The 18,744-nt window shown below is 40.7% G+C and overlaps 1 protein-coding gene across 3 annotated transcripts in view; it reads right to left on the reverse strand.

The window, feature by feature from the left end:
* The window catches only part of rgs3a (regulator of G protein signaling 3a), a 274,848-nt gene that overhangs the window by 128,413 nt on the left and 127,691 nt on the right, over positions 1-18,744 (reverse strand). For all 3 annotated transcript variants that reach the window (XM_036580676.1, XM_036580677.1, XM_036580678.1), the window contains one exon: positions 10,071-10,202. In XM_036580676.1, coding sequence (XP_036436569.1) covers positions 10,071-10,202 — 132 coding nt within the window. The remainder of the gene's footprint in view (positions 1-10,070; positions 10,203-18,744) is intronic.

Genomic DNA, 18,744 nt, shown 5'->3' on the forward strand with positions numbered 1-18,744 from the left:
CAGGCTCATCAAGCTGTATGATACAAAAATGCTGACCCAGGATCAGCACCTCGCATCCGTGTAATTCATTAGCTTCGCACTGGATCTACGAGGCTAATGTTGCTAATAAGCAATGGAAGCGAATACCAAGCAATTAGCGTCTTTGTCCATTTTCATAGATAACAGTATGTCATAGAGCAGTGGTCCCAAACCTGGTCATTTGGAGCTACCCTCCTGCAAAGCCTAGGTCCAGACATAATTTGCCAGACCTGCTAAGCTAATCGATCTCTTCCCATGTCCCTGATTGGCTGGATTAGATGTAGAGTTAAGGGGTGGGGCAAGTTTGTGATGATCTAGGAATGCAGTTAGCACAATGCTATCTGGCAGGATATTAGCTTCCAACGCTTAGGCTACGTTTACACAGCAGGTAAAAGTGGCCCAAATCTGATCTTTTTCTTCATATGTGACACAGATGTGAGTCTGTGTGGCAGTGTGAACAGATAAACACACTGAATCTGACATTTTCAATTCCGATTTGAGACGCTTTCATATGTGGTACTGAAATCCGATCCGTATCCGATCTGCGGCAATGCGACTCAGTCTGAACATCCAGATCGGAATTCATGCGGCTTTTACGACAATCCAACTCCACGTTCGTCATCATTTCGCGCTGCTGAGACTCATAAACATTTGTGGTGATATTTCTGTACAAAACTTAGAAGAGACTCATCCAAAACTTTCAGTGCTTGAAGGGATTCTGAAGGAAACAGCCATCAGCCGTCAAAGAACAGTTAAAAGTCCGAAAACATAGTTTAAAAAAATCCGAGGACACGAATCAAAGAAGTGACCGTGGTCGAATATTGTGCACTTTTTACGGCTCGAACACATTCTGGGTGATGAGCTCAGCTGTCAGTCAGTGAAGTTTCATGATGGCTCCTGTGATACTTGCGAAGATGAAGCTGATCCTCCGGGAGCGACTGGCGTTCGTTGGCAGTCGTGATTGTTTACCTCTGGACGAGCCGCGTGAAGCAACGCAAACCATTGCTCTTTTGCTCATGTGGGTCAGTTTAGGAGCTGATCTGTTCAGACTGATGTCGCATACAGATCACATTTAAAAGATATTGTGAACAGCCAAACAAAAAAATCAGATTTGGGGAGAAAATTATATTGGGGCCACTTTTACCTGCTGTGTGAACGTAGCCTCAGCTACAATTGGACATTAGACATTGTATAAATTGGATTTTCACCACTCATTTTAGGTCACCAAACAAAAAAGAAATACAAATCCAAAGCCATTCTATAAGGTGTGAGTGCTGACGGTGCTCCCAGCACAACAACTCAGCAAGCTCCCGGCCCCAGATGTGCTGCTGCAAAAGAAAAAAGATATCTCTCACAACAGCCTCTCAGATATGACGTTATTCCACTATCTCAAAGGAATTCGGCTTGGATTAAACCAGACAGCCCGCTGGAGAGGCCGCTCTGAAAGCGAAAAGCAAAGCTTTGAACTTCCCCGCGAAACATCGCCAGTGAATCAATAAAGGATTCAACTCCGTTTTGAAGAGGGCCCTGCTCTATAGCTCATGACAAACAGGTGAAGAAGAGCGGGATTTGCTCTCGGTCGAGCTTCAGCCTCTCCCGGTGCCGGAGGAAATTTGTGTTTCAGCACGAGAAGGATTTCGCCTGACGCAGATCCGAGACACGCTGGAAATGCAACTCAGCAACAATCTCTAATAAAAGTATCAGGAATATATTCTCTCCCTTGGCCTTCATTCAGCACCGATTCCATTTATATCCGTCCGTTTCCCTTACTGTGCAAGAGCTGGCAAGCACTGACACTGACTCATATGATTTTTTTACACTATTTTTTTTCATTCCAGAAAGCTATTACTCACCACGAGCACACACTTCAGTGTTCACTCTTATCAAAAGACCACCCAGCTGCGTCGTAAAACGATGGTTTCTTCGACTTTGGCTTCGGCTACGCTGAGTTGGCGCTTGCTTTCAATCATTTGTGAGAACACTTTATGAGATTCTGTCAAGCTGTGAGCCACCAATCTGAGAGTTATTACGGTTCGGCTCATAGTAAACACCTTTCTAAAAATATCAGCATGTCACTTTCTTGCTGCATCACTCTCAAATCCCTCCCCACATGGGTGGTTGTTGTAGAGGGGAACACATCCTCCACGAGCGTGCGTGGCTCAGGGGGAACCTTTTTCCAATGCACGCGCCAATTACCTAAAGGTCACTGCTGCTCACTGCTGACGTCTCAATTGGAAACTGCAATAACAGCACATATGCTGCAGTCACATCTAATGAACTGCGATGCCGCCGCCATGATGAGTCTTCCTTTGAGATCTCAGCATGAATAAACTGGTGCTATTCTCACGAGTAGAAGGATAATCCTGCATGTTGATTTGGAGAGATAGTAGCCCTTGACAAAACATTACCAGACAAATAATAAACCTGTTTATGTTACAAAACATAAGCAAAATCTGTCGTGACAACTTGCGACATCTGCCATGACGTCTGTGGCATGGTGATGTTAATGTTAGGTAACAGGGTTCAAGAAAAGAGTTAACTTAGAGTCTTTAAAGGACAAACATCTCCTGAGGGGCTAAAGATCACGATCCACAGCCTGAACTATGACAGATGTAGGAAGCCCACAATGAAAACTGTTTAAAAGTGAGTCAGTTTCATATAATTAAGCTCTAGGTTGAATTCAACAGCCAATTAATTTGATTTATTATTGATTTATTATTGTAATACCCACTTACCCATTTATTATTGAGACCCACCATGCTGGTGTACAGTTAGAGGCTGTGACACATCTGTTGATGCACAGTTTGTGTTTATCTTCTAGCCCATCATCAACAGTCAACATCTGACCACAGAGCCACTCGTGGTTGAATATTTTCGGGCAGAGGTCCACTTTGAACCTATCAGTGACACTGGCATGTGTAAAAAACAGCACCACACACAAAACCATGTCACTATCACTGATGAGTGAAAGGGTAAGGTAAATGTTTCTAATAGAGTGGCTAACGAGGGGAAGTACAAGGTAGGGGTTTCTAATAAAGTGGCCAGTGAGGGGAAGTACAAGTTAGATGTTTCTAATAAAGTGGCCAGTGTGTGAAAGTACCAGGTAGGTGTTTCCAATAAAGTGGCCAGTGGGTGAAGTACAAGGTAGGTGTTTCCAATAAACTGGCCAGTAAGTGAAAGTATCAGGTAGGTCTTTCTAATAAAGTGGCCAGTGAGTGGAAGTACAAGGTGGGGGTTTCTAATCAAGTGGTCAGTAAGTGGATGAACAAGGTAGGGGTTTCTAATAAAGTGGCCAGTGAGTGGAAGCACAAGGTAGGTCTTTCTAATAAGGTGGCCAGTAAGTGAAAGTACCAGGTAGGTGTTTCTAATAAAGTGGCCAGTGAGTGGAAGCATAAGGTAGGTCTTTCTAATAAAGTGGCCAGTGAGTGGAAGTACAAGATAGGGGTTTCTAATAAAGTGGCCAGTGAGTGGAAGTACAAGATAGATGTCTTTAATAAAGTGGCCAGTAAGTGGAAGTACAAGGTAGGTGTTTCCAATAAAGTGGCCAGTGGGGGGAAGTACAATGTAGGTGTTTCTAAAAAAGTAGCCAGTGAGTAGAAGTACAAGGTAGGGGTTTTTAAAGTGGACGGTTAATGCATATCAGTGTTTCTAAAGTATCAGCAAATCGTCAAAACCCTTAAAACTTTGCTGAGCCCTTGAATCTGTTGTCAGTACTCTCTTTCCAATACAAAGCATTCAAACTAATCTATGCCTGTATAACCAGAAATATTCCTCAGTTTTAATAATTTCATAACAATACAAAACTCCAATAAAGCACTGTATTATGGGCAGACTAGAACAGACCAACACCCACATTAATAGTTAAAAAACATAATAACCTGTGCTCAGTCTTGTCTTTGAAAGACTAAAATTAACCAATTTTCATCAACATCAACTGTCCTCTCTGAGTCTCTAAAGGAGATTTATAGGAGTTAATATCAGGAATTAAAAAGGAGGTTTTTGCGTCAGCAGAACCAGGGGATCCCGCTCTGTGTGGAGAGAGAACAGGGGGTTCCCAGGGCCAAGGGAAAGATGAGTCAGCTGATTAGGAGTGCTCCCAAAGAGGGAACGAGGGAGGATCACCCTGGAGGCATGGCACAGCCTCACCATGACTCTCATTATCTGATTACTGATGGTTTAGAGCACATTGTGGATGGTCCATAATAATAGCATCATAAGAAGGTGATGAATACAGTCAGGCGCATTAAATCAACAGTCCGAAAATCAAATTTATACATGTTTCCCTTTGCCACAAATGTATTATATCAGACAAGATATGTTTAATGTACAAAGTTTTGCAGTGGAGCTACAAGGCTAATATAGCACAATACAAACTGCTTGCCTATATCAAAACTGCCCAAACTCAGTTATGCCTTTTGTTCATTTCTGTTGATACAGTCACACTGTAGGGGTAAAGCAATATACATGTTTGCAGGTTCAATATTATTTTTAATTCTGAGGTCAAGATTTTATTTGTTTTTTTGATATTTTGTGTTAAAATGTTCTGACTCTAATTATAACCTACACATATTTGCTTGGCTCAGATACATAAAGGTTCTCGAAAAGAGTTTAGCTCCTGTCCTATCAAACACACCTGATACAGGTAATGAAGGCCTTCAGGAGCATCAACAGCGTCCTGTGGGCAGCGTCCTGTGACCACTGATGAAGGACTAGAGGATGACCAACACAAACTGTGCAGCAGCAGATGAGCTATCATCTCTGACTTTACATCTACAAGGTGGACTGACAAGGTAGGAGTGTCTAATAGAGTGGACAGTGAGTGGACACAGTGTTTACAAACTCCAGCAGCACTGCTGTGACTGATCCACTCAGACCAGCGCAACACACACTAACACACCACCACCACGTCAGTGTTACGTCAGTTGCTGAGAATGATCCACCACCCAAATAGTACCTGCTCTGTGAGGGTCCATGGGGGTCCTGACCACTGAAGAACAGGGTAAAAGGGGGCTAACAAAGTATGCAGAGAAACAGATGGACTACAGTCTGTAACTGTAGAACTACAAAGTGCACCTATATAGTAAGTGGAGCTGATAAAATGGACAATGAGCGTAGAAACAAGGAGGTGGTCATAATGTTATACCTGATCGGTGTATAAAAGAGAGAGAGAGAGAGAGAGAGAGGGAGAGAGAGAGAGAGAAAACTAAAGAGATTTTCTTTTGTGATTAAAACTCTGGCTCCAAGAGACAGCAACTGAGTAATCAATGCTCCATCAGCAGAAGAGCGCAGACAAATTTATTAACGGCTTAAATCAACACAATTAGCCAATGACCCTACACAGAATACTACGCAGAAAACTACGCAGAATACTAGGTATATTTAGTTGGGAACTCAATGACTTTATGTATGAGGCCCTTCAATTATTAAAGAGAGCAGAAAATACCAGGTAAAAATAGTGTTAGCAATCATAAGGGACTTCCTGGGTTTCTTTCTTATATAACAGAGGACAAACGCACTTTTGCGCACTTGGTTCCCATTAAAAGTCGAGTTGCTTCAGTTCAGCTCTTTCGGTCAATGTGCCTCAGATCTCCTAAAATGGTCTGACCGTTCAGACAGCAATCCATCTCCATTTGGCGTCATTAGTGGCTTGTAGGTCATCCAACGGCTTAGCGGGATGTCCTGCAACACTTCGGGCCAAATAGCTATCAAGTTATCATAATAGAACGTGGTCAATTGCGTATAATGACGATAATAAAAATAATAATAATAATAATGAAAACTGATGCACACAAACCGATCCAGGCACGCTGGTTCACCTGCCGGGACATGAGTCACCCTTCGGCACGCTGTTAGCCATCATTATACCTCACGCACACACTCCTACCGTTACTAATACGTTAAGATGGTGCAGAAGCGAACCACGCGCGCACTCACTGGCTCAGGCTCAGACTCACTGCATGAATCATACTGTATCTAGTGTATGTGCTGTAAATGGGTCAGGCTAGCGAACACAGCTGCAGTCGCACAGCCCTCTCTCACAGCCTGCCTGCCTCCCTGCCGGAAACAAACAAACACACAAACAAACAAACAGAGGGCTGGAACAGAGGGAGGAGGGGAGATAAATGGAGGGAGAAAAAAGGAAGCGAGAGAGAGATACAGAGACAGACGGGAGCGCAGTCGCTTCCTGATTCAGCCGTGGATAAAAGGGACTGTGGTCAGCGCATCCCTCTCTTTCATGTAAAAAGCAGGATGAGAGGAATAATTAACAGCAGGTGTTGGACAGATGGGGGGGGGGTGTAAAAGCCCACCGCTGTATTTATAGTCTACTTCAGGTAGTGCATTTTAATGACCCTGGGCATTACAGAGCACGTAGTGTAGTTCTTATTGATATAATAATCCCATTCCAGTTGTTACATACTACACTTATGATACTTACAATACACCGATCAGGCATAACATTATGACCACCTCCTTGTTTCTACACTCATTGTCCATTTTATCAGCTCCACTTACTATATAGGTGCACTTTGTAGTTCTACAGTTACAGACTGTAGTCCATCTGTTTCTCTGCATACTTTGTTAGCCCCCTTTTACCCTGTTCTTCAGTGGTCAGGACCCCCATGGACCCTCACAGAGCAGGTACTATTTGGGTGGTGGATCATTCTCAGCACTGTAGCAACACTGACGTGGTGGTGGTGTGTTAGTGTGTGTTGTGCTGGTCTGAGTGGATCAGACACAGCAGTGCTGCTGGAGTTTTTAAACACCTCAGTGTCACTGCTGGACTGAGAATAGTCCACCAACCAAAAATATCCAGCCAATAGCGTCCTGTGGGCAGCGTCCTGTGACCACTGATGAAGGACTAGAGGATGACCAACACAAACTGTGCAGCAGCAGATGAGCTATCATCTCTGACTTTACATCTACAAGGTGGACTGACAAGATAGGAGTGTCTAATAGAGTGGACAGTGAGTGGACATAGTGTTTAAAAACTCCACTCGTACCAGCACAACACACACTACCACACCACCACCACATCAGTGTTACTGCAGTGCTGAGAACGATCCACCACCCAAATAGTACCTGCTCTGTGAGGGTCCATGGGGGTCCTGACCACTGAAGAACAGGGTAAAAGGGGGCTAACAAAGTATGCAGAGAAACAGATGGACTACAGTCTGTAACTGTAGAACTACAAAGTGCACCTATATAGTAAGTGGAGCTGATAAAATGGACAATGAGCGTAGAAACGAGGAGGTGGTCATAATAATTTTAATAATTTTAATAATAATTTTACATGATCATTCTCTGACCTCTGTTTATCCCTTGGAATTAAACTGGTTGTTTTTGTTACCGGACCTGTTTTTGCTGCTTATATAGACTGTGAGGAGTGAACAGTACGCTTCTAAACTTTAACACTGTTTATATACTACATCAAACTCCATCAAACGCCTTGATATGGGCCCTTTAATACTGAAACAAAGTACTAAAATAGAGATACAGTTAAAATGAGCTCCGAGGCTCAGGATATAGAAAGAACACAGACACACTTGTAGGGGCTTTACAGTCCATGATAACCTCTCCAGGAAACACTTGGCCCTACTCTACCCATCCAATAGAACCAGCCACTCAGGAAGTCGTGCTGTTGCACCCTGAGCCTAATCATGTGTCCTCATCATAATGAATGGCTCCTCATTATTTCAGAGATTATGGAATGAGACAGTGCAGTGGTATTATACTCAATGGTAGGCCTATGTGTCCATAACATGTCTAATAAATAATAGTATTTGTCACCCGTAGCTTATTAAAACAAGAGGAGAGATTGTGTGGAAAGAGCAGATTCTAGACTTTTAATCCATACCGAAGATATTTATTTTAATTTAATTTCTTTAGTTTACATGCACTTAATAATTCAGTAGCCACAGAAAATCAGATTTCGTCAGTGATCTGATCAACGCGATTACATGTACTTGAGTAATCAGATAATGGGAAAACTCCATGTGTACAAGAGTCAAACGGTGACCGAATTTCAGCTCTGCAACCAGCCAATAAATTCACAGAAGAAGACGTGACGTAAAAATAACATAAAACTCAAACATCATCTAGAAGATGAAGGAGGTTTAAATTCTTAGTTTTGTCAAGGAAATTTTGCTGCTGTCTCACAGGTGCTGTGTTAAAAGCTGCTTGCTTATTTCTGGTACCGGCTGTTTTTTTCGCACATGTGCAGACTGAGTAATCCGAAAGAAATCAGAGTAAGAGAGCATGCACACAAACAAATGTAACTACTGAGCTAAGATCTCTCTTTATCGGATATCTTAATCGATTTCTAGACCTTACTCCAATCTAAGAAATTGGAGTGTGCTGTTTACATGACCATTTGAATAATCAGATAACTGGTGAAATCCAATTATGATTGGATTATCATAATCGGATTTATGTAAACACACTCACTGTTGTGTACAGTCTTCTTTTAAAGCAATAAAAAATACTGTTTACATTTTTCTATATTTTATGTCATTTTTAAAGGGTCCATAATTTCCCCACTTCCTTTGTATGAAGCACAATAGAGGACAGCCAATCAGAACAGAGATCAATTACATATATCAGCCTTAAAGGCCCAATAACAAAACAGCCTGTTGAATACTAAGGGATAAGGAGAGGTTGGAAAAAGGTCATGTAGAAATGAGCCATGACTGCTTTTGGACCACAGGTCGAAAACAATAAAACTGATAATAAACACAGCTAAACAAGCCTCAACTGCCAACAGAATGTAAATCAAATGTAATTATAAAACTCTTAATTAAGTAGTTATGTAATTAATTAGTAATTACTGAAGCAATTACATAGCACAATAAAAACGATACTAAAAACATTAACTCTGGATACAAAGCAACTACTCTAATCTCCATTAGCTAGGTCCACTGAATGGGCATCATTGATTCAAAATCCTTTTTCACCCAGGTCAAAGCTTAAGTGGTGTCTAGAAACTGACCCATGCACGAGGGTTTCTTATTGATTTCAAAGACCGCACTCAAAGCATGCCTCGGGCCTTCAGGAAAAACTGTGGCAAAGCCCAATCCAATATTTACAAGAAATCCCACATAACAGATCATTATGTTTTCATTTCCTACAGCCATCTTCCACGAGATAAGAGGGGTTAACACATTCCACGTGACTTTAGGTGGTAACGAGCAGTTTAGCCCCTTAAATTCCCAGATGTTTTACATTCTAGTGCTTATTATTCAGTAATTTCATGGAAAACAATGTAAACTGGCTGATTTTTCTTAAGTTACAGGAGTGAGGAATGAGGGCCTGGTCCTGCTGGCAGGCCCTGGGCATATAATGGGGTTAAAAGAGTGTTGCATAAAGTGTTTAAACCACTAATTTCCAAGGCTTATTATTCAGTAATTGCATGGATATCAATGTAAACAGTGTGAAGTGAAGAATCTGTCAGCAGGCCCTTGCTGTATAAAGCATTATGCTGTTGTCGGAAGAAAACCTTGTATCTCCAAAATGGTAACTTTACAGGAGAAGGAAAAAACCTACTTTACTTCTAATGTAAGTCAATGGAACCAGAATTTTTTCCAAGTCATTTTGGGTCATTTCTTTTAGTCCATTCATCATGAAATGTAAATACAATGTAAAGTGTAAGAGTTATTTTCAAATTATGTCAAAAACTGAAAAACGTCAAAAATGGAGATACAAGGTTTTCTTCCGACAACAGCGATTAACTGGTTTAATTTCCTAGGCTTATATACAGAAACTGCATGGATTACATGTTATTGAGTTATAGTTACAGGATGTATGTAATATATGTTTGGCCATTTAAAGAGTTCAAATGAAGCAGCACAAAATAACAGTTCAGATGCACAAAAGCAAAATTCTTCATCAATCCAAATCTCATAAAGCTCCTGTTTCCATTTACATACTGCACATTAACCATTAATGCATGAGCCCAGCTGTGCAGGACGAGCCTCGGAAAACAGGAACACAGCAGACGACAGGAGCAAACGAGTGCATGAGTGAGCGTGTAAAGAAGTGAGTGAAGGAGTGTATACCTGCTCTGGTGGGCCGAAGTTCTCTCTGCGCTGCAGCTGGAGCTGCTTCTCAATGTTGTCGCTCAAACACTGACACACTCTCCTCTTCTGCTCCACAGAGTACGCCTCCAGACTCAGCAAACAGTCACACTTCTACAGAGAGAGGGAGAGAGGGAGAGAGAGAGAGAGAGAGAGAGAGAGAGATGGGGAAAGAGATTGAGAGAGAAAAAGAACAGGAGATAAGGAGGGGGAGGAAAAAGAGAGAGAGATGGTAAAGAAGAGAGAAAGAGAAATACAGAGAGAAAGAGAGAGAGAGAGAGAGAAAGAGAGAGAGATGGGGAAAGAGAGTGAGAGAGAAAAAGAACAGGAGATAAGGAGAGGGAGGAAAAAGAGAGAGAGATGGTAAAGGAGAGAGAAAGAGAGATACAGAGAGAAAGAGAGAGAGAGAGAGAGAGAGAGCAAAGGGGGAGAAAGAGAACAAGACATAGGGAGGGGTGAAAAGAGAGGAAGAGAAAGAGATGGACAAAGAGAGAGAGAGAGACAGAACGAGAGATAGGCGGGGGTGGAAAAGGAGAGACACAGAGAGAGAGAGAGAAGACAGAGAATAAGAGACATGGGGAAATAAAAAGACATAGGGGAAAAGAGAGAGAGACAGAAATAAAGTGAGTGAAAGAGAAAGAGATGGACAAAGAGAGAGAGAGAGAGAGAGAGACAGAAAGAGAAGACAGAGAATAAAAGACATGGGGGAAATAAAAAGAAATAGGGAAAGAGAGAGATAGAGACAGAAATAAAGTGAGTGAAAGAGAAAGAAAGAAAGAGAGAGATAGAGAGAGAGAGAGAGAGAGAGAGAGAGAGAATGCATTAACTGAATTAACTGTAGAATAAGCCCTATTTAGTGAGAGAAATATCGACACTAAATGAGCATAAAAATACAACAGAATACAGTATATTTGATTTACAATAAAAACATAAATACAGTTTTATATCCAGGCATAGATCAATAAGTTATTGGCCCCTGGGCTCAAACATTTAGTGGGCCTCTTTATTTTTGATATTACAGCAGGTTATGTGAGGGCTGTGCAGCACCACGATGGCAGTGTACTGAACACAGTCGGGCAAACTACTTACTTACTTATTTACTTACTTATTCATTTATGAAAGAGTGTTTTTGGATGTTCTGACCAAGCTGCATAGTAAGGGTTGTGGAACAAAATAAAAGACCACTATAATCACATTAACAAGAACACAGCGGAACATAAAACCAACAACCAATGCAACACTTCCTTATACAGCATGCGTCCACTCTTCACAAGCACAGTGTTCACCCCAATGAAGGTGACCCCAGTGACATCAACTTAAATCGGATAGTTGAGGGATGTAAATAACAAAGATGAAGAAAACAGCACCCAAGTAATCTTATCCGTATCCGCCAAGCATCCTAGGCTAAAGCGTACTGCCACAGTGCATGTGGAAGTAGACAGTTCGCATCCTCTACTCTATCGAAGGCTTTTATACATCAGGCGCTTCAAATTTAAAGAAAATTGACAGGAACACTTGCTTGATGTACATTACATTGCAATGCACGCTGGAGACTGTAGTGCAGTACACTGTGAAACGGGTTAATGTTAATAGAAAAATTAGAAATTAAAATTAAAAATAATTTTGTGGGCCAGATAGGATTGTGTGGCGGGCCTGATCTGGCCTGCGGGCCTTGTGTTTAACACCTGGGTCCTACGACAACGACACTGTGGTATTTAGTTCCAATAAGTCCAACTCAGTTGAACCAGTATTGATCGGCAGTGACCTTGGGTCAGCTACGGAGCCGCCACTTTTCTTCAATTCAGGCTGTTTGCCTTTGAAAACAGGCATCCTCTACTCTTTTGAAGGCTTTTGTATATCAGACGCTTCAAATTTAAAGAAAATTGACAGGAACTCTTGCTTGATGTACAAAAAAACAATGAAATGAAAGCTTGACTGAGGTAATGACAGATAGTGGAATGGTTGCTAAACAGTGACTGGAGGAGAAAATAAAGCAGGCATCCGGTAATGTTGTTGCGAGTGTGAAGATTATGATCAGCCGTACAGTTGAAATTAGATCTTCTGGTGTGCCACTAGAAAAGTTCCTACCACAAGTCAAAACAGCTGTTTAAATTTTGTCATTAAAACTGTGGCCCAAAAAAAAAATGTTTGTATTTTATTTTTAATTAATGTCGTGCTGTAACCCAAACTGGCCACTGTTTATTCAAAATATGCAAAAACTTCAACAGTAAAATACAGACACTTGGAGTAGACCTTGAAATATTACATGGACACTTAAAACATTCGAAACTTAAATGTCCGCAGGAGCTCGGCCTTTTAAACCTACCCATTTCCTCGAACTGGACACCTGACATCCTTTCTTTGCTGTAAGCTCATTAAGACTTGGGCTCAGTTTCTGAGCTGCTGAGCTGACGTTAAGTGTTTACATTGGCTGAACTGCAGCTGAAATGCATTCTGGTGATACGACTGGTGTGGAATTAGATAGAATTGTGTAGAACTGAGGTGTAACCACCGTCCCATAGATTGTTGTCGGGGTAGGAGAGTCAGAGAGCACATTACGTTGCAATGCATGCTGGGGACTGTAGTGTAGCACACTTGTTAAAAAAAATAATAATAATTTTGAGGGCCAGATAGGACTGTGTTGTGGGCCTGATCTGGCCTGCGGGCCTCCTAGGACAATGACACCATGGTATTTAGTTCCAATAAGTCCAACTCAGTTGATCCAGTGATCCAGTATCGATCGGCAGTGACCTTAGGTCATCTACGGAGCCGCAAGCTCCTGCACCGTGAGTTTTTCATACTCGAGAGGAAGTAGATCCCCATGCCCCCAGATGAGCACAGGTGCTAATGGCATTAACTGAATAATCAATAGTCGCCACTAGAGGTTTTCCTTGAAAGCAAATTAGTGCCAAGGCTTTGATACATAGGCATGTTCTTTTTAGTTAACCCAAGGCCAAAATCAAACGGGCTGCTGAAAGTCTACTCATCTGAATTGACCCCACTGGAACGAAGATAAGGGACGAATCAACGTTTAATCAACATTATTAGACTAATGCTATTGCTCTCTACAGCTTGATCTATTAGCAAAGCTCTGGGCCTGATGCACTAATGCAGTTAGTCAAAGAAAAACTTTTTTCTGGAGAAAACACAACAACAATCAACTGTCGTGCTCCTGTCGTTAATCTTGTTAGCAAAACTGCAAAAAAAAAAGCTTAAAGTAATGGTTCTGATCAGGATTCAGTACGGCTGCTAGTGCAGTTTTCAGCCATGCTACATACTTTTGTTCATTTCTTGCTGTGTCAGGTTGTTAAGTGATCTCAAATAGACCTGCATATGTGGCGTCTAACAATACGTAACATAAGTTATTTATAAAAATGGACAAAAGTACATAGCATAGGTAAAAACAGCAGTAGCAGCCTGAATTTTGGTCATTTCTATAGATAATAGAATGTTATAGTATTGAAGCCCTGAAGAGTAACATATAAAAAAAAATGAAAGTGCATCCCTGAGTTTAAGTTCTACTTAAGAACAAATGTTTCTAGTGTCAGTTTCACAATTTTAGCCAACAAAACCCCCCCAAAAAAACTTCTACTGTATAAAATATTGGCTAACACTTTATACCAGCTTTGACCAGCAGGTGGCAGCTGTTTTTTTTTTTTCTTTACACTGTAAAAAGTGGCTCATCAGATCTACCTAAAAAAATACTTCACATAGTAACAATTGAACTAGTTTTATTCAATTTAAAAATTATACTGATTGAAAAAATTGTTTATTCAAAGTATTAATTTAGGATGAATAAAACTAGTTAATTTCATTGTTGCCACATGAAGTCATTTTTTAGGTAGTTCTGATGAGCCACTTTTTACAGTGTACCTTTCTGGGACCTTTATTCAACAATTACTTAGCATTGTCATGCTAATTGTTAGCTCCCTAGTTCATTTTTTTCACCTGGTCCCCAAAAGAAGAAAAAGAAAAGAAAAAACAGCCACTGTATTTGTTTCAAAGCTGGTGTAACATGCTAACTGTTAGGCGAACCTCAGTAGTGCGAACAAACTGTGATCTGACAGGTCAAGAAAAGACTTTTCACAAATTCGTATTACAGAAGCAAATCTTATCTTAATTTTAAAATCGTATTTTATTTTACAGCATCTCAAGTTAGGAAATCTTAACTTACTCGATTGAAATCGACAATCAACTGTCGTGTCTGTTACCTAGCAACCGATCATACACGCACAGCTGAATCCAGTAAACACGTAATCAAGTTAGTTAGCGACACACCTAACATTAGCTGGCGTTACCGGTGTAAAGTAAGTCAAACAAAACCAAAGCGTGATAAACGAAGAGTTAAGAATTTTGTTTTAGTGCTTTGTGCCTTTTATCAGAGCGTCCAGTTTCAGTCTCCATTTCCCAAACGCTTTAGCCGAGCACGCTAATGTTATTCCTCCTAATAAACAGACACGCGTTCAGCTCCGTCTCCTCATTATTCACCACCATCACTGTAATAGTGTATCTGATGAGTTGTTATCAACATTAACACCCGAAGGTCATAAGAGGGACAGTGGAGATCGAGTCTGAGTGTCTGGGGCTTTTAAACGCTGTTAGAAAAAAAATCTCAAGTCAAAGCACCGTTTTCAGTGTAGATAAACGTAGCGTCATGCTTCTTATAGTGAACTGTGCTGCCCGTCACTGCGTAAAACAATAGAAACAGACAGTTAAAACAAGTTAAGGGTTTATCTTAAAGTTAAGAAAATATTTAGGATATTTTGGCAGATGTTTCTGTAAAACCGTTTTCTTATCTGGAAATAAGAGATTATAGACTTAAGCCGTGTCGTTCTGTAATGGCTTCTGTCCAAACTTAACTGAAGTTGCCATGACAACAAAGCAGATGTCAGACTTAAGAATTTTCTGTAATACAGCCCCTGGTCTCAATCTTGAGACCGGTCTCAAGATCGTAAATGAGTGGTCTCAGTCTCAACTCGGTCTCAACCTCATGGACTTGGTCCTGTCTCAGTCTGGTGGACTCAGAAATTGTTGAGACCAGGTGAGTGCGGTGCCTCTATCTGAGGTAACCGGAAGCTGAGTTATTACTGAATATCTACAAAACTAGAAAACACTGAATAAAACAGTCCTTTCTCTGCATCAAGGGTTCCCAAACGTTGCAGCTCGCAGTCCACACACACAAACGACCACAAACGCTTCTGTGTTAACCAATCAGATTGCTGGATGTCAGGCCGAGAGGGGAAGCTGCAAACAGAGTTCTGACTCAATTCGACAGGTTTAGATACACGTTCACTGTGTTTAGTCCCCGAGTGACAGGGTAAATTGTTGGGTTTCTAAGCATAACATGGAGAGACCCCTGAGCAAACAGCACAGAGCTGTAGATACTCGTTTTCAGATCCCATGCAGGTGAAGCCCAGAGCGACGTATTCACTCTGTATTTCTTTCATTTCAGTTATGCTTGCACTGAAAATATTAATATAACCAGCCAACATTTTGCCAGAGCAATCAATGAGCTTGATATTATTTTTGCAAAAATCAACAATATTAGTCATGCTTGAATCACATGTGGTTAAATGTTTGTACCATAACTAATTTTTGCATAAAAAAACTGCAGTTCCACCACAGCCCAATGGGGGTGCAGCTTACAGGCACAAGACCACTGTTGTATATCACTGTGTATCTCCAAAATGATAACTTTAGAGGCAAAAGGAAAACAAAAGCTACTTTACATCTAATTTAAGTCAATGGAACCAGAATTTTATCCAAGTAATTTTGGGCCGTTTCTTTTGGCCCATTACCCATGAAATTTACTCATAATGTAAAGGGCAACAGGAATTTTTTTACATTATGTCAGAAACTGAAAATCGACAAAAATCAAGACTCAAGGTTTTGTTCTGACAGCAGCGATATGTTCAAATGAAATTGAATGGTTGAGGATCTAACTGATCTTTCCCTGATGGCTTAACTTAATATTATTTATTTGCTGATGTTCCAAAGTTAATCATCTGATTACATTAGGTGGTGATTCTGAATACATTTTGTAGAAGAAAGGAACAGATATATGTAGATATGTGGTGACTTTACAGGAGAAGTAAAAAAACCTACTTTACTTTTAATGGAAGTCAATGGAACCAGACTTTTTTCCAAGTAATTTGGGGTCATTTCTTTTTCCTTTCATCATCAAATCTGCAGACAATGTAAAGGGCAACATGTATTTTTTAAAATTATGTCAAAAACTAAAAAAACATCAAAAATGGAGATACGAGGTTTTCTTCCGACAACAGCGATGTACACACACACACACACACACATTCTGACTTGACTCGGACTCAGCTGTAGTGCTCTTGACTACAACCCTAGGGTTTAGCTTCCATTACCTGTTAGTTACATGAGCCTCATAGCTCCAGTACAAAACAAAAGAAGAAAACTTTGGACGCTCTTGAAAATAACAATATTGCGTGGCCTTGTATAAGTCAGGACTCATGAGTCACTCCCTCACCTTCCTTTCTTCAGCACACCTGACAGTTTTAAAACTAGACTGTAGACTAAAATATGCAAACACTCTTTTTCTTCATTAAAAGCTGCTTTCAAGAATTTTAGGGAGTCTCACCAGACTGTTCAGTCTCGATCACTAACACCTGGCAACTGGACGACCATACAAATTTAGCAGCGCTGCACAACACAGATAAAATACCATATTGCCATTCTATTGCACCATGTTGCGATTGTGATATGCTTTGAAAATCTGTTAATCTTGTAATTTAGTCATAGTTTTAGGCTTTCGACAAAATATTCTTTAAATGTAGCCTATTTCAGTTCTACTCATATCATTTGATTAATTATAGCATAACTTACTCTCACTAAAATAGCAAATAGTTTTAGTCAACAAAAATCATAACCAATTTAGTGAAGAACACTGTGCATAACTGTGTAACTGCGACAGAAAAATAAGAAACATTAATGTTAATAAATATTCAGAGACAAGATTTCAGTTCCATTTTCTTCACTATAAAACTGCAAAACACAAAGTTTGTGAACGGCTGTTACATGTTTCAAACGTGTCTTACGCCGAATTTGGCACTCAAGTTACGTTCACATTACAAGCCTCATTTCTCAAATCCGATTTTCTGCTCAAATCCGATCTGTCTGACACGATGGTTCACACTCGTTTAGGTAAGTGATTCAAATCTGTCATTAATGTGACGAACCGGCGTCCTGAAATGACCCTCATGAGCTCATCCTACTCAGTAACGTCACGTGAACGAATCACGTTCATCATCAGCACAAACTAACGAGCAGAACGAGCTTCGCTGAGAAGATCATTAACTCTGATCAGCTCTCAGCTTCATTATTAGAGCGAGACAAAGGAGAAAAAGGTGAGATGAGCTGCTTTTCCACCGTTTACAGGCTTTAACGTCTGTTCGGCGCTGCTGCCATGGTAACGCTGAATGATGGTGCACGCGCAGTGGAAAAAAAGCACATGAATTCCGATCTGAGCATCACATTAAGGTCGTAGGGCCACGAATTGGACACGTATAAGTGGCTCAGGACGGATTTGATAAGATCAGATTTGCGTGTTCACACAGCCCTGAGAACATCAGATCTGAGTCACATTAGGGCAAAACATTTGGGCCACTTTGACCTGGTAATGTAAACGTAGCCTCAGTGTCCACAAAGGGGACTTTAGATTTTAAAAAGTGTGAAAACCGTTGCCTTTAAGAACCTGTCAGTTGACGAGTTCTACACCAATTAAAGGAGTTTCCTAGAAGCATGAATCCATTTTATAACCTTTATTTTTCAGAGTGTAAAAAGGGCAGTCAAACTGTTTAGTCTCAGTTTCTTACACCTGGCAACTGGTTCACATACACACACACACACACACACACACACACACACACTGTAAAAAGAAAAACAATAATTGTATCTCTAATACTGGAATGATCTCAGGCCTTCAAATCCAAAAACACATCTTTTGAAGAAGGCTTTCCCTGATAGACTCTTAAAAGCCAAGCCAAGCCTTTCCTGTCCTTCTCTTGCGTCCAGGGAGAGAGCATTTTTACACCGATGTTTTGGTGTGGTTATTTATAGCTGTTGTTTTCTTGTCTCCCTCAGTGTAGCCCTCTGAGAACAGGAATACTCCTGCTGTAAGACAGATGACTTCAGAATTAGTGGGTAGGCAATGCTTAGTGACGCTAAGGGCCAGATGTTGCCAGGACAAGACTGTGGCCAGTGAGAACCAAGCTCAAGATTAACTGCCTTAAAATACAAAAAGAAATAAAAATCCTTTCTTACAATGCAGGTTTGATACCATTGGCATGTATTTGGTAGTATGGACACTCACAATAGATTATATTAGTAACCAAGTTCGACTAATGGGTGCAACTGGACAAGACGAAGAAAACTGGTTCCAGAATTGATGATCTAACCTGAACAATAACAAACCATGCATACATTTTCAAGGTTCTAGAATATTTTATTAATCAAGGAAGCCTTTAAAAAGACTTAACCCTTGTGTGGTGTTGATGTGTTTGTTTAAAATCAATACAGCCATAACAATTTATGTAAAAACACCAGATGTTTAAAATATCACAAGTGTGCAGCGTAGGGTTCTCCTTTAGCAGGTGTAGCCAGTCAGCAGCCTGTCCATGTTGTCCAC

Source organism: Colossoma macropomum, unplaced genomic scaffold, assembly GCF_904425465.1.
Source record: "Colossoma macropomum unplaced genomic scaffold, Colossoma_macropomum, whole genome shotgun sequence".
NCBI classification, from domain to species: Eukaryota; Metazoa; Chordata; class Actinopteri; order Characiformes; family Serrasalmidae; genus Colossoma; species Colossoma macropomum.